The sequence below is a fragment of the Kryptolebias marmoratus genome, linkage group LG15, assembly GCF_001649575.2.
Source record: "Kryptolebias marmoratus isolate JLee-2015 linkage group LG15, ASM164957v2, whole genome shotgun sequence".
Classification (NCBI taxonomy): Eukaryota; Metazoa; Chordata; class Actinopteri; order Cyprinodontiformes; family Rivulidae; genus Kryptolebias; species Kryptolebias marmoratus.
Window position 1 is genome coordinate 9,117,252 of NC_051444.1, and position 15,619 is coordinate 9,132,870.

The 15,619-nt window shown below is 43.5% G+C and overlaps 2 protein-coding genes across 2 annotated transcripts in view; both read left to right on the plus strand.

Moving 5' to 3' along the window:
• The first annotated feature begins 592 nt into the window (after positions 1 to 592).
• tradd (tnfrsf1a-associated via death domain) lies at positions 593 to 11,494 on the plus strand. Its single transcript, XM_017441283.3, has 5 exons — positions 593 to 717; positions 7,775 to 7,928; positions 8,026 to 8,306; positions 8,552 to 8,699; positions 10,823 to 11,494. Exons 2-5 carry the CDS (start codon positions 7,778 to 7,780, stop codon positions 11,113 to 11,115), a joined length of 873 nt encoding a protein of 290 aa, XP_017296772.1. The 5' UTR covers positions 593 to 717; positions 7,775 to 7,777; the 3' UTR covers positions 11,116 to 11,494.
• Positions 11,495 to 14,895: 3,401 nt separating this feature from the next.
• The window catches only part of gnao1b (guanine nucleotide binding protein (G protein), alpha activating activity polypeptide O, b), a 5,647-nt gene continuing 4,923 nt past the window's right edge, over positions 14,896 to 15,619 (plus strand). The window contains exons 1-2 of the mRNA XM_017403931.3: positions 14,896 to 15,296; positions 15,426 to 15,468. Of these exons, the coding sequence (XP_017259420.1) occupies positions 15,179 to 15,296; positions 15,426 to 15,468 (161 nt within the window). The 5' untranslated portion in view covers positions 14,896 to 15,178. The remainder of the gene's footprint in view (positions 15,297 to 15,425; positions 15,469 to 15,619) is intronic.

Genomic DNA, 15,619 nt, shown 5'->3' on the forward strand with positions numbered 1-15,619 from the left:
AACTTAAATGTGTACATCCTGACTAATTCAGAGATAGAAATCAATACAAAATAAAGGTGTCAAGGATTAGAAGGGAGTACAAAAGTCCAATCTCCTTGGTATGATTGCTACAAACCAGGTCTTTACAATAAATTAGAAACAACTTCACAATCCTGCAGCTGTTTGGCGTGTGCTTGAAATTGGTGTCATTAGTTAAACATACGTGTTCACTTTATTTGACACATTTTATCGCATTAAACCAAAAATGTTTTTAGAGTGAAATACTATTTTTCTGCTTTTTACCTAATGAACTAAGTTAAAAGAAGAAGGGTACTCTGACCAGAAGAGGAGTTTAAAAACATAATTTCTGCACTTTAAAGGGGAGGAAAGAGGATGTGAACAGGATGTAACGCTTTCACTTTCATCTCTTTGAAGTAGTGTTTTAACCTAAATACATCTTTATCTTCTAAATTATCCACAAGGAGTTACTCGTAAATCATTTAAAGGAAATGTCTCTAAAGATTAGTTAAGTCCCACATCAAAAAGAGACAGAAAGGAAAAAAAAAACACCTACTTCCTGCTCGTCATTTACTTCCCGTTTGCTTGCCGGTTTCCACCAATCAGAGCCAGGCTTGATTTTCGCTCAGCCAATAGGAGCGCAGGAAGCCATTTCGATGTCAGTGGGTGTGATTTCTCAGGCGGTGGCCTCACCGAACAAATTAAGGAAAGTTATTAAAGGTAAGTCTCTTCTGACGTAAAAGCTCTGCCTGGCAGCGAATCAGAAAAGCGGGTTTTTTAGAATCTTCACCTGTCTGCGTTTCCGCCTTTTAAGCCGCGCCGTGAACTTTCTGACGGCGGAGCGAAGTTTTGCGGCAGTTGTAACTACTGTACGTGACGTTTCCTAGCACGAGCCGTGCGTCTCTCCGCTGAACGACGTCCACGCAAAATTCACAAAATGTGAAAATACACGGCTTCTGTCTTAATTCGGCTGAATACAGCTATCAACTGTGTTCAGTTAATGATTTAAAAAAGTTACCCCTAGCGGCAGCTAACGACATAACTTTTGCTGTAAGCGAATTCACCTGTAGCTTTACGTGCGGTTGCGTAGCAACCACGACTTTACGGCATAAATTTCTACAGAGCTCAGATGTTCACGCTTCAACTTTACTGTTATCGTCTCCATTTTCCTGACTTATTTTATAAAGCTGTCTAGTCAAGGCAAATTATATTTCATTGCCGCTTTTATTAACAACCTTACTAAGAGCCGTGTGCTCAGTTACAGCCATAAAAATGAGCAGTAATACAGCAATAAAAACTAAATAACTTTAGCTTGCACACTAAATAAAAGACAAGATATAACCCTGGTCAAGTAGGACTGAAAGCCCAGTGAAAAAAGACTGTTTTGCAGTGAATACAACTGATCAGGTGTAAGCAGCTCCACTTATTTCTGATTCTGGATCTGGAGAAAGTCCAAGAAGCAGCTGAGTTTCTCCCAACCTTAGTCAGCTTTCTGGCTGGAGAATGAGCATTTAAGGTTTCAGTCTCGTAAAGTGGTGCCGTACCAAACACCGTACAGGTGAACCTTTAAACTGGATCCTGGGTGAAACGAATGGGAGGCCAGTACAGGTGTGACCCTGCAGGTGGGTGTACTTTGACCCATCTGCAGGTGATGGAGAGACAACAGGTCGACAAATTACAGTAATTTAAAGTACAATTTCACCTTTATTTTAAGGTATTTACCAGATAATTAGCTTGTGCTTTGTTGGATAATGATAAAAGTTAATCCAATGTACTAACAGAGTAGATTTACTTTGTATTTATATGCACTAGAAACATGCTTTGTCACTACTTTCGTTTATTTACACAGAACACAGCAATGCAGCAGATGTAACTATTTCAAACCGTATAAAATGTAAAAAAAAGACAATGAGTCAATTAGGTCCAGCCTGCGACTGTAAACCCTCAAACCAGAACAGAAATAGATTGTCACCTTTGAGAATACAAGTCCGCTGCAAAGGACGAAATTAAAACCCTTGAAAGAAACTGGTCATGCGGGAGAATTTCCAATTATCTGACGATCCAGGTGACCTTTTTAAACGGCGTAGCTGAGATCAAAATGAAGTCTTGCTAAATTCTAATTTGAACTATAATTAATCTGGTGTTTGCACCTTTATAAAGCAATAATCAGTGCTTTCCAGCGAACGTAACGGTGACAAATTAGGATAAAAATAAATGAATCAAAGCAGGAAAGACATTGAACGTACACTTATGGTTCTGTGAGGCTGTTTTTGCTCCTTAAAAGAGAAAGCATACAACATGAAACAAAAACATGTGTTCTACTGACAAGTTTGATCGTAATGTGAAACATTTCTTCCTGCTTTGGAGTAGTCTCTGTCAAGATGACATTTCTTCACGTGAATCCAAGGCCATGCCAGTCTCTAGATCTCAACAGAAAACACTTACAGATTACAGATTAGGGTCTGAAATGAGGATATATTTCTCTACAGATTCCCTCGACGTGTGTCAGACTTGTAAGGACATGAAACAGGGCAGGCTGATGTTGCCCTAACGACACATATTGATAATTAATCCGTCTGAATTTCATAAAATTCTGCAGGAAAGGACATTCGACATATCAGTTTATGGTTGTAAAGTATTTTAAAAAAGCGTTAAGATAATTCACAAATATTTTCATTTTCTAATAAGTCTCAAAAGACTTTAAATGCAGTTTTTTATGATTACTGTAATTGTTCCCTTTGTTTACACTGGATGTAAAAAAAGTCCTTAATACCATCATTACTCTAAATGATACAAACTAAAAACTAAACCCTGATGTAAAAAGAAATCATCTAATTTGGCTTTTTGAAGTACTAAAAAAGCTTAAATCTCAAGCAACTGGCGGGGCTTTGTGACATTATTATTATAACTTCTGTCATATGGCAGTATATGAAGTTTGATTATATCTATCTTTATTTTAGGGTTGCACATATTTTATAACACTGTATTCATGACATAATAACTCTGCCTTTTTTAAAGTACCATTTTTAACATGGAACAATATGAGCACACAGGTGTTAGTAATTATATTAAACAAGGTTCTGTTCTATTTGGGAAGAGAGAGTGGCAATCAGTGGGATTCGTAACACCTGTATTTTTCTACTGTTTCATGACAAAATGCCTGCTGTGAAAAAGGCCCTTCATTAATTACCTTAACAATGGACCTAGGTTTGTGTGTGTGTGTGGGAGTGAAGCAGTCGTTGCCACCCTGGGTTCCCTACAGATCACACACCGCCCGAGGAAGCTTAAGGAACAAATACAGATAGACCTGGTGGAAGCGCCCGTCCAAACTCTACTCCCCAAAACAAATACGACAACCACGACGACAACGAGCGCACAGGCAGGCGCCCGGGCGGCCTCCAGGGGCTCGGTTCGCTTCTGCATATAAGGACGACCAGAGAGCTTGATTAGACAACGCCCTGCCGATGCACTAATTAACCTCACCTGGCACTATTCCCCCGAGGTGGGGCCAATCTGCTCCACCTCTCCCCCTGCAGTGGAGCAAAAAAAAAAAAAAACACACCCCGCTGCCGCGCTGTTGTGCTCGCCCTGTGCCAACCGCAGGATGGATCCAGGCGGCGAGAATCGGTTTAATGTTCCACACACAATCAGTCCGCCTGGAGTTCATTTAAAATAAAACTAGATTTTAAATCGTAAAATAAATTTAGGTCATGACAATAATTGCCGGATGTCTGAGCTGTTAACTGTGGCTCCCCGAACATTGTAATTGAATAACTCCGCTTTATGAGGAAAAAAAACATGATTTATTGTTTTATTGCACTCTAGCAAGGCCTTGCTGTATCGATATTGTCCTCACTGATTTTGCAGTGATGATAAATCTGTGATATACTGCGCAGCTTTACTCAATATGTTGAAATATTCTTGTCATTGCTCTATTAAATGTTCGTAATTTCAGTGTCACAAATGATTTCTTGGAGTACTGTTCATTAATAGACAGGATTGAGGAAATTGAGGGTTTATTGTTTGTGACATTGCCATCTAATGTTCAACAATCTTTTCACAGCTGCATGTTTTTGTGCAGCTTTAGCCAGACGGACTAATGTTTCCATCTGAAATTAACATACAGCTTCCTTTTTTGGATTAATCTTGATATTTTAATTGTTTGGGAACTAAAAAGATGAATCCGAGATGAATAAGTGTCCGTTCCTGTAAAGTATAAGAGTTCAGCAGCTCAGCAGTCCACAGTTTTTCTCTGAGTCTCTTCTTCTAAATGATGTGCGTTAGATTTCCAACAGGAGACAGATGTGGACACACTCTGCCACATCGCTGGCACAGAAATCGTTTTTTGGTGTTGTCGTTTTTCGGTTCTTTGCTCCTGTTTGCACGTTTCGGGGTCAGGGACAGTTTTCTGCGTTGTTTAGCTTTCTGCTTTTTTCATGCCTGGTTTCTGTTTACTAATTATCAAACCTGTTTCAGTGTAAATCTGATCCCGGGGGTTTCAGCCACAGATTCTGTTCCTGGTCTTTCTACCTTTCCGGTACCTTTTTGTTTATTAAAAGATAAGTTAGATATAAAGATCATTCACCCGTTCCCCTCGGACATCTGTCCATCCGTACCTCGTTTTTCACCCCGATCCACGCCACATCACCATCAACGCTGGTTTGCTGTCAGCTGATAACAGCCTTCTGTTATCTTTGGCTCAAACAAACTGCGGTCTGTTTTTTTTTCCAGAAGAAATGGACTCCTCTGGACACAGCACGTGTCCACTGTCTTCCTGTTTGTCCTCTAAGAGGAAAGCTCATTTGTTTTTGTTTTTTTCTGAGTGGAGTTGATTTAGGGCTCCCTGCTGTGGTTTCTGTCTCCTGATCTTTATTTTCCTCACATCGAGGCTTAGATTTGTGTCCTACAAAATGAGCGATTGGTGTTTTTAACTTCTGCTCTGCAGTAGATGGAGAAAGTAACAAGAGATGGTTTAGATAATGAAAGGATGCAGCCTGTTTTGGAACAATATTTATTAATTTATTTTTTTAAATCAGGGTCAGGTGGGCTGGGTTTTCACGTTGGCAGCTGCATCAGTTGCTACACACGTGATTTTATTTCCGATGCCGCTCTTGTCATGAGGGATGCTTTTGTGGAAAAATGTTTTTGAGCCGTGCAGCGTCTGGCAGGTGGCCAACGTCCAGGAGGACCGCGCTCATTCGCTCTCGCTCCCATCCGCTGACAGAGTGGCAGGCAGGGAGCGCCGGCGTTAACCGAGGTCACGAAACCTTCGCAGCGAGGCCTTCGGCGCTCGTGTTCTCATCTGAATCAGTCGTCTGCAGACCTGGGCAGGTAAAAACAGGAGAAACGGAACATCTGAACCCTCACTCTCCTTCCCCGCTGGAAAATACAGAAGCTGTGTCCAGTTTCTTCCTAAACTCTCTAAACTCCTCATTCCCACGGCTATAAATGTCCTTCACCACCATATTCAGCAAGGTGTTAACAAGCTCCTGTTTCTTTGTTGCAAGAGCAAACAAGCTAAGAGCCGTTTGTCGGCTGTTTCAGTCTCTGGCTCTTTTCGCAATATTTAAAGCCATAATAATCGTCAAAATACAGGAGTTTTTCAGTGCTTTTGATATGAATTTTTCCGCTTCTGACACAATTTCGACATCATTAAATGACTGTTTGGGGGTTAATGTGACTCAAACTCATCAGGGTTTTAGTAAAATGGCTAATATTCTTCACCTGGATTAAATTTGGGGATCAGTTACAGAAATAATACCGTTAGAGTTCAGATGATCTCAGCACAGCTCATTTGGTTTTGATTTTATCTGTGTTTTTTGCTTTTTTCCCCAAAATGACTCTGCTCCTGTCGACTCGTCTTCCCAGCTTTTAGTTGTTGTTTCTTTTCAGAAGAAGAACTTCACTTTTTCTCTTTCCACCTGCCGTCTTTTGACTCCATTGTTCTCCATCTGACTTTGTTTACAACCTGGGATTATTTTACCAACTCGATATCCTGGTCTCAACTCGTCAATGTTCCAGTGTAAACAAACGACTCGTAATTGTTGGCAACAAAACATGACTCTGCTGATTTTGCTTCTTTATTACAAATAACGGGGACTTTTGGTAGAGAATGATACATATTTAGTGGTTATTTTTGTAGTATCGTAGATGATACTTGTATACAAAAAGCATTGAACAGGTGCGTATTTTCACAGCTGTTACGAAAGTAGAAATCAGCCTGTTTCAATTTGACTATATTTCTGTTCAAGGTGATAATTCAAGTTCTGTTGTCATTGTAATGTGTTTATTCTTTTAGACGGTGACTGTGTTGTCCTCGTTTCCTCCATTATTTTAAAGTTCGTGCGGCGTCCCCCCCCCCCCCCCCGAACACCTGAGTTATCTGTGGAAGTGTGCTCTCACGTGAATCAAATGTCCCGTTGCTCGAATGTCACACGAGCTGTCCAGGGAATACTAGAGGTAACCTTTTTGGCAGCAAAAGATCAGTGATATATTTTAAGCTCCTACTGTTCGTGTAATCCTCATACAGCTGGTAAACTAATCTCACAGCATACTTCCAGAGAAGCAGTGGTTAGGATCACATAAAAACTGCATTCTGGCTAAGTTGCGGGCATTCCTAGTTGCCAAGCGCGCTGTGATTAGTGAAATATGAGGAAATACATCCTAATCCAGCTCAGAGGATGCTGTTTCCACACAGAGCGCTCCCCATCAGGGCGCACGCATGGAAACAGGAGAAAACCGGCGAGCTCCGGCGGTTCAGCCAGGGTACAGGAGTCAGGGGCTGGGCTGGGGGAGGGGAGGATCCAGATTATACATGTTTTTATGTAATGAGCGTTTCTAAAGGAGGGTCAAAAAAAGAGAGGTGACTACGCTGAGAGCAACTGTTTCCTGTCAGGCAGCTAAAACACAGCTCCAGATGAAATGACCTGCAGCTAAATACTTTTCAGCTGCAAGATCACCGATGTGTGTTGTTGCAGAGGAAAATTTACAAATTCATTTTTATGTTTCGATCAACATTGTAAACTTCTGAAACATTCAGTTCACGAGTGAGTAGAGGAAAAATTGGACCGGTTCTTATTTATTTCGTCCACCAGACTAAACTGGGTTCCTCAAACCGGTGGCAGTCTTTTATGTAGGCTAGTGATAATCTGTGTTTTTGCACATTTTGTACATAGCTTTACAGAGCTTTAATCTCCGTCCTAACTCCCTTGGAATTTGCACACCTTTGAATGGTTTTACCTGCCAAAGAACCTGGAAAATGTCACTGTTTTAAGACCTCCAAACCATCAAAGAGTCGATACAGTTGTTTGACAAAAACATCTGATTTTGAGTCTTTGTTCAGTCTGGGGAAAACAGGAAGTTGGTGACAAATAGCGCTCACTTCATTGTTATTTTATGTGATTAGTTTAACTCTTAGCCTTGGACAAATAACCTGAATGCGTAAATTAAGGACCAATAATAATAAATTTTGCCCCCCTGCTGGAACGTCACCTTTGACGCCCTGAGAAAAAGTTTCTAGATCCGCCTCGAACTCATTTGAAACTTCGCTGGAACAATTTGTGTCTGATATGCTGCTGCTGAGATTTAAATGATCATAAGTCCAGAGGGGTTACTCACAGAAGAGAGGAAGATTTTGCTAATATGGTTAAGACAAATTTAGATCTCCTTTATTTTCCTTCTGTCAGGGTCATCCTTACTTTTCTTCGGGGCAACTTCACCTCAGCTCGAACCAAACAGAGCTCCCGTTTCTAACTGAAATTCAATTTTCTGTGTTCAGAGGATGGCGGACAAGACTGTGGACGGGGAGCCATGGACGGGATGCGCCGTCATGTTTCTGAGGTCGCTCTTTCCTGGCGTGGACATGCTCTCGCTCTACAAAGACCAGCAGCGAAAGTTCAACATTTTCAAAGTCATCAAGCTGACTCTTATAGGTGAACTAACTTGGATCTGTCGGGCATAACTAGTGCTCGAACGGAGGAGAGCTCCTCCACAATCCCTCATGAATTAATCAGTGTTTTCCACTGTCAGATTCTGCAGGAGGTCTGGGTGGCTGCGAGATCCTAAAGGTCCACGACGCTGAGCCCTTCCTGGGGGTGGAGGTAAAATTTGTGGATGTGGCAGCGTGTCAGCACTTCCTGGAGAGCTACAGCTCCGGAGCAGTGCGGCAGTCCCTCTGCCAGCACGCCTGCCGCCTTTTTGCTCTGCCTCAGGAGTTCGCTGTTGAAACCCAGCTCAAAGCCAGCACTCAAATCCTGGATCTGTGTCTGGACGACCTGGAAGACTGCCTACAGCACATCCACCTCTCACAGGTACTCTGAGCATCTCCGTTGGACTTCGAATAGAGCGCCACTATGTCAGATATTCATTGTTGCTTTGCTTTTTAACCGAATGAACATTTAATGTGATTATTTAGCCTGACAGAGTGGCTATAGTTTTGGTTATTTGTGGCTAAATGTATGTTTTAGTCGTATCAATAGTTGCAGTTGGTGTGTATTTCTGTGGTTGAATGTTAATTCATCTAAAAGCTCTTAAAGTGTATTTCATGTCTTGTCAGCCGGAGCGCCTGCGCGACGAGGAGATCGAACATCTGGAGCAGCAGCTGCAGAGTCAGGCCTTGGGTCCGACCCCTCAGCCCATCTCCACCCCGCAGGAAGAGTCCGCCCTCCCCAGCAACTGCTTCAAGTTTCAGAACCGAGTGTTTGGTGAGCCGACACAGCTTTCTCCAACTTTCATTCATGTGGCGCTCCACAGATAAACGTGGACGTTGTTGAAGTGAAACATGCAGGACATTCCAGCAGATGGGAATCATTTTGTGCTACACTGTCGTTGGGTCCCAGCTCGGTTCTGGCTCCAGTTCCCTTCACGCTGGTGCTGTCGGGCTCTCGTTACAGGCCTCACCATGTGAGGTGTGTGGGTGGATGCTCTAAAAGCATCTTCTTAAAATGCAACAAGCTGTCACACTCAGGTTCTGTTCTTCACAACATTCGTCCTTTTCTGACAGCTTCTGACTTCGGTGCTGTTTTCAGCTTACCATAATCCGTTTTTATTTTTAAATAAACTGATTACTACGAGTCAGTGGTGAGAGGTTATTAAATCAGAGTGTATTTGATTTGCATATTTGGGTTGATTTTATTGCGGGTCACCCAGTATTTCAAATCAAAAGACAGAACGAGACATAGCAGCTTTAATTCAAGCCCTGACTGACTGAATAAAAACCCCTTTGACACAAAAATCAGACAACTCTACATGTGATGTTTTGAAAATGATACAGAAGATGGAGACTGCCCGTGTTTTATTATCACAGACTCAGAATGACTCACAGTTAGCGGCAGCTTCAGCTCCACCTTCTCTCATCTCTGCAGGGCTGTTTTTAGTTTCAGGTAGACTTTTCGTTTGTGCGCTCTCTTTCCACCGAACACTACCTGCTCAGCAACAAAACGCAGATGGACGAGTCTTAATTAAGAAGCTGCAGAGGCTCTTCTCAGAAGTTAGTGTTGAAGTAAACAGAGCAACGATTTAAAGGTGTTACATAATCTTAATATGTTTTCAAAAACAGCTTAACACCTAAATACCGAAATAGCCACACGTTAACGTATATTTAATTAGTCTAAAATGGGAATATTGTGTTAAATGCTGGATTCATTTCTCACAAGAACTCACAGAAACTCTGGGGGAATATTTGTTACTGGAAAGACTTTAAATTAATGAAACCAAAGCTTGTTTTTTTTTTTAAAAAACCTGACTCAATAGTCCTCCACTTTTCTGCTTTCCTTGTTTTTTACCCCACAAAATGCTTTTGTGGTCAGATATGAGGACTGGACAGAAAATCAGTGGCCATTGATCGAGACCACTTTATTGTTGCTGGTGTGTAAAGAGAACCCAGAACGGCCGAGGAGCTGAGTGAGAACGAGAACTTTAATGGTGAAAATAAAACGCCGGCAGCGAACAGCTCAACCGAGATGCAAGGAGGCCACAGTAGCAGAGAAGACTTAAGGCTCCATCATGCTCCATGAGAAGTCAGGAAGTCGGTCCTCGATCACGTGGTTGTGAGACGTTCGTTTTCTCACACACCTTTCATCGTCCAGGAAGCTTCTCCCTCCTCCTGCAGCATTAAAACGGGTTTCTTCCCACCGCCCGCATCTCAACTCTCCTGTCCTTGCACAGATATTTGCTTCTCTCACCGCGACCAGACGTGTTTATTAAACCGACTGAGACAGCCACAAAGAGCCGCCTGTGTCTCTGCACGTCTTTTTGAGCTCACAGGTTTCTGAGTTTTGCTGGAACAGTCGTAAAGACGGCTGGATTTTCGAACAGCCTCGGCCAGCAGTAGAAGCTAAACGACTCCATTAAAGCTCGCTGGCTTTTCCGCATAAACACGCCCACAACAGCTTCTGACCAATCACACGACACTTGGCTCAAACCCCTGAGAGAAACAGTTCGGCCCGGGCCTTGAGTCGAGACGCGGCAGAGGAAGCTGCTACGAGAACAAAATGACGCAATTTTCGTCACGCGAGCACGTGAACGAGAGCCAACTTCCTGACTTCTTATGGAGGATGGAAAGGTCTTAAATACACGAAGGGGGAAGAGGGGTGATTACTGAGTGGAGACAGGTGAGCTGACTGCAGATTGGACACAGGTGAGAGGAACTGAACCACCAGGAAGGCTGAGGGACACTTACAATTATAAACACAACCACCCAAGTACAAGAGAGTCTGGCTTCTTGGAAGCAAAATTTAAAGAAATGGTTAGAAATCCTTCAATGAAACAGAGTTTGCAGTAATGTTTTTTTTTTTCTTCTTCTGCGCTTCACTCTTTGGCCCACCAGAGGACCGGATGCTGACACAGGCCGATGTTCAGAGCTTCTCTAACGGAGTGGGCCGTCAGTGGAAGCACGTAGGGAGGGCCCTGGGAAAGAGCTGCCGCGCTCTGAAGGGCTCGGCTATAGACAACCTGGCCTACGAGTACGAGAGAGAAGGGCTGTATGAGCAAGCCTATCAGCTGCTCAGCCGCTTCATCCAGGCGGAGGGGAGGGCGGCCAAGCTGAGCCGACTGGTCAGAGCTCTGGAGGACTGCAAACTCACCAGCCTGGCTGAAAACATTCTGGACGTGCAGCCGTGAGAGTGACTCTGAGCATGAGAAAACTGAAAGGACGGGTCCTCTGAGCCCCAGGAGGGGGCGGGGTGGGGGGCGTCCTGCCTGCCTGCCTGCCTTAAAACCCACTGATTGTCTCTGTTTGACATTCTTCATGTTTCAAATCTTCTCCAAGTGTGTGTGTGTGTGTGTGTGTGTGTGTGTGTGTGATTCACACATGCATCTGTGAGAGCTGGATGGTTCACGATCAGCTTTTAGTATTATTGTCGTTTGTTCTCACAACTCTGACATATTCTGTCATCACTGTTATAAAAAATGCTGTCAGGAGTTTAATGCACTGTATAAAGTGTTTTTATCATGTGCCCTTTTTCTTATTTCTGCTTTATAAATCAATTTACAGATGAAACCTGTCGGGTCTTGTTTCTAATAACGGCACAACTGAAGGTTATCCTTTTTGTTTTACTTTTATAAAACGGGTGTTTGCAAATTAAATGGTTGTGAGAGAGAGTGGAAAAAAAGGCTTAATGTTTGTGTTTGATGCATTAGTGTAATTAAAACTGAAGACATAATTTTGCCTGAACTCCCTCAGGTATAATTTGGTGTTAATCCTCTCCCGTCTCTGCCGTCACTCGCCGCTCGCGCACACGTGCAGCTTTGGGCGACCGAGCCGCTGATTGCCGGTGTTTGAGCTGAACGCGTGGCCGTTCGAGTCACGTTGTGGGAGCTTCAGGTTGAGGAGGAAGAGGAGGAGTTTCTGCCTCAGGACGCCTGCTAGAGATGACGGATGGTGTTGGGTCCAGCTCTCCCTCCTCCCTTTTACTCTGCTTCGCTGTCCAGATGTGCTGCTGGATTAGAAGCTCCGATCGTGCACTTATTACAGCTGTATGATATGATACACACTTTTACAAGTTGTGATTAACACACACACACAAACACACACACACTAATGTTGTAATCGTCACATAGTTGGTGGGTTTCTGGGTCTGTGACACAATAATCCACTTGTTTATTTTCCAAGGCTCATTGTTAACATAAATATCAATAAATTAAGTTTTCATTTTATGAATTTGGTGAATTTAGATCAAAATAAAATTCAGATTTAGGCAGACGGATTCAAAGCATATATTTCGTTACATGATCTGGAAGTGTGGCAGTATTATAAAAAGTACTTGATGTTTATTATCTTTTCCTGTTTTATGGGAGACCTTTTTCCCTGATGGATTCAGTCAGCAGCTTATTTGTAAAAGTTCACATTTTTCAAAGGTTTATATGAAATGTGAACCCTCAGCTGAAAGCTAACGATGTGTCCTTTATTTTTAATATCAGTAATGGCAACCAATTAATTTATGTAATAATGATGATATTATATAATAATATTTATCTGCCTTTGGCCGTGTTTCTGCAGCTTTCCTCTTAAGGCTTTAAGTATCTTTTGTTTGAGTCTGATTCTGCATGTTTTAAAATTCTTTTCTTTGAACTAGAGATTGCATAAATTGCCTCAATACGGAACTAATTTCAGGTTATTCACTTGAGCAGCTATTGGGTTTATTTTCTGAAAAATTACATAATATAAAGTCTTATTTTGTCTGGGATCATACTGCTGCGCTGTGGGAAGTTTTACTTTGCAATTTTCTCTGCTAAACAACGAACTGAACAGTTTTTAGTGAAGATCTTTTCTGTGTTTGTAGGTTTTTGTAGCTGAGTTTAAATGAAGGTTTTACTGACAAATATCAGGTCACTCACAGTTTATCAGGATTCAGAATAAAGCTGTTTTATTTATAACATATTAGGATAAGTTTTAATAGTATTTACTTATTTTCTTGCGAAGATACAAAGCTGAGAACATGTTCCAGAGTACCGTAATTAGATTCAATTTTTGAGGTGATGTAAGAACCATAAAAGTCTTCATTCCTCTTGGTAATCCTTCTGTTTTGTTGCCTTAAAACTTTTCTCTGATTAATCCTCTCCTTACCCAGTCTGTGAGTTTTGGCAGGTTTGCTGTGGCGCCATCAGAGCTCTGATCGCCACAACTTTGTCTCTGACCTGGGTGCAGGGTTCCTTGGTCTTCATGAGGCCTGCTCTTGGTTCGGTTCAAGTGTTAAAGCGTTTGACAGGTTTAGCCCATTTCCTCACAGGTGAACCTTATGTATTAAATAATGTTTTTTTTTGTAGAATTGTTGTTTTTAATCAAAATAAAATCCAAGTTTACCAAGATTCAGATCTGCCAAGTTAACTAGTCTTTTAACCTGGTTATCCTGCTTTACCTGGTGCTTCTGTTTTTCAGACCCACTCAGGTTGTTGACATGTCTCAAACATCACCCGGGTCCCGGGGGAGGGACGGTGGACGCGGTGGGACATTTCGATGACGTCACAGGCCAGTTCCCACCGATAACCTGAGGCAGGGGGGCAACATTTGCCTTTTAAACGCCTCTTTAGTTTCAATAATCTGTAGTCGGACGCGATTAGTCTGACAGCTCTGACGTGCGCCAGATTGTCAAGCGAGTCTCGCATGGCCAACCCCTAGTATGGCAAGCCGATTTGTCATATAATAGCGTGGCCGTTCAAAGCAGGATCTCACTTTTCCAGTCACGTGTTGGACTACATATCTTTAAGTGCCATTAAAATATGCAGGACTTTTATTATAACTGGTTTAAAGCTTTTGACATCAGCAACTGGATTCCTCATTGTGACTCAATTTGCCAGTGTGGGTCAAATGATTACAAATATCCACAAAGATATTTAAGATATTTATTAGGGGATTCAGTGTAAACACAAAGCAGGTGATAAAAACGACTGCATTGAACATATATAAACCGTGACTTTCTCTTGGAAAACATCTGGAACATTTTGTTCTAGTTTACGTTTAGCTATTAGGAGCGAATGAGCACTGCAGATATTTGAAATGCTGATTGTGGAGAAGTGGAGGTATGCAACAAGGGGTGTGGTGAAGAGGTGAAGAAGAGAGTCCAGACAGGATGGAGCGGATGGAGAAAAGCTTCAGGAGGGATTTGAGACAAAAGGGTGGCAGAAAAGGTCAAATGAAAGGTTTACAAGACAGTGGTGAGAGCAGCCATGTTGTTTGGTTTGGAGACAAAAAGACAGGAGACAGAACTGGAAGTGTCAGAGCTGAAGATGTTGAGGTTCTCCTTGGGAGGGACGAGGATGAATAGGATTAGGAATGAGATCATCAGAGGTCCAGCACAGGTTGAACGACTGGGAGATGAAGTTAGAGAGGCCAGACTGAGATGGTTTGGACATGTCTGAGGAGGGAGTGGGTATATTGGTTGAAGGATGTTAGAGACAAAGAGGACATATATGGATGCAATTATAGAGGACATGGAGGTAGATGAAGTGAGGACAGAGGACACAGAAGACAGAGTTAGATGGAGGAGGATTACTCGCTGTGGAGAGCCCTGAAAAAGGAACAGCTGAAAGAAAAAGAGTTTATGCAGATTTAGTCCAGCCAGTAAATGGTTACTTGATTTTTTTTTTAATTTATATATTATATATATTTTTACCAGTAGAATTATTTATAGTTCTAATTCCGACTTGTAACAAATGTATGTTTGACTATAAACTCTGCTTCTACCTAATCTAAATCACAGATAACCGTGTGGTTTGATTATATGCTACACCGGCCTGCCATACAGCTCGCCTCCCCTTAACGAATACGGTGAAATCGCTCGCGCTCACCGTCATCCTCAGCGCCGCCCTGTAGAGGGATAGAGCTCGAGACCCCCCCTCCTCCCTCCCCACCTGACAACAACCCCAACCCAGCAGGCTCGAGCGCGACGACCCCACCCCCCTCCTCCACCTCCACCTCCACCCACCCCCCTCCAACCCCTCCGAGAGAGAGAGGGGACGGCGCGAGAGACGCGCATTTGCGGAGAAACGACCGTTTCGGGATCCCGGCTCCGTTTCCGCTCTCCCAGTCCGGGGCCTAAATGCTGTAACGGACCGCGCGCGCGAGGAGAGAGCAAGCGAGAGACACACACACACACACAGAGGGAGGGAGACCGCAGCGACCGAGAGCCGGAGAGGGACAGGGCGGACCGGGGGACACGACGGGACAGCTCGTTCGCCTGGAACCATGGGGTGCACACTGAGCGCCGAGGAGCGCGCGGCTCTGGACCGGAGCAAGGCCATCGAGAAGAACCTGAAGGAGGACGGGCTGGTCGCCGCCAAGGACGTCAAGCTGCTCCTGCTCGGTAAGAAGCGAGAGGCGGGCGGCCGCGGGGCTGCTCACCGGCCGGGGGCTGCTCACCGCCGGGGCGGAGGTGCTCTCCGTGGTTCTGATCCCTCCGCCCGGCTCTCACTCTGCTCTCCGTTCCTTTCAGGCGGCGGGGAGTCCGGGAAGAGCACCATCGTCAAACAGATGAAGTAAGCGCCGCTTTTATTCATTCATTCTCCTTTTTTGGGTCGTATTTTTTTTCTTTTTTTTTTTTGCCCCTCGGTCGGAGTGAAAGGCCCGAGATTGCGCCTCCTCCTCCTCCTCGTCCTCCTCCTCGTCCTCCTCCTCCTCCTCCTCCTC

What these genes read in the sequence shown, in the direction of transcription:
- tradd (XM_017441283.3), top strand. Translation starts at nt 7,778, where the DNA reads ATGGCGGACAAGACTGTGGACGGGGAGCCATGGACGGGATGCGCCGTC. An exon ending in CATCAAGCTGACTCTTATAG is followed by an intron (nt 7,929 to 8,025) that starts GTGAACTAACTT and finishes TTCCACTGTCAG; the next exon opens with ATTCTGCAGGAGGTCTGGGT. An exon ending in GTTTCAGAACCGAGTGTTTG is followed by an intron (nt 8,700 to 10,822) that starts GTGAGCCGACAC and finishes TTGGCCCACCAG; the next exon opens with AGGACCGGATGCTGACACAG.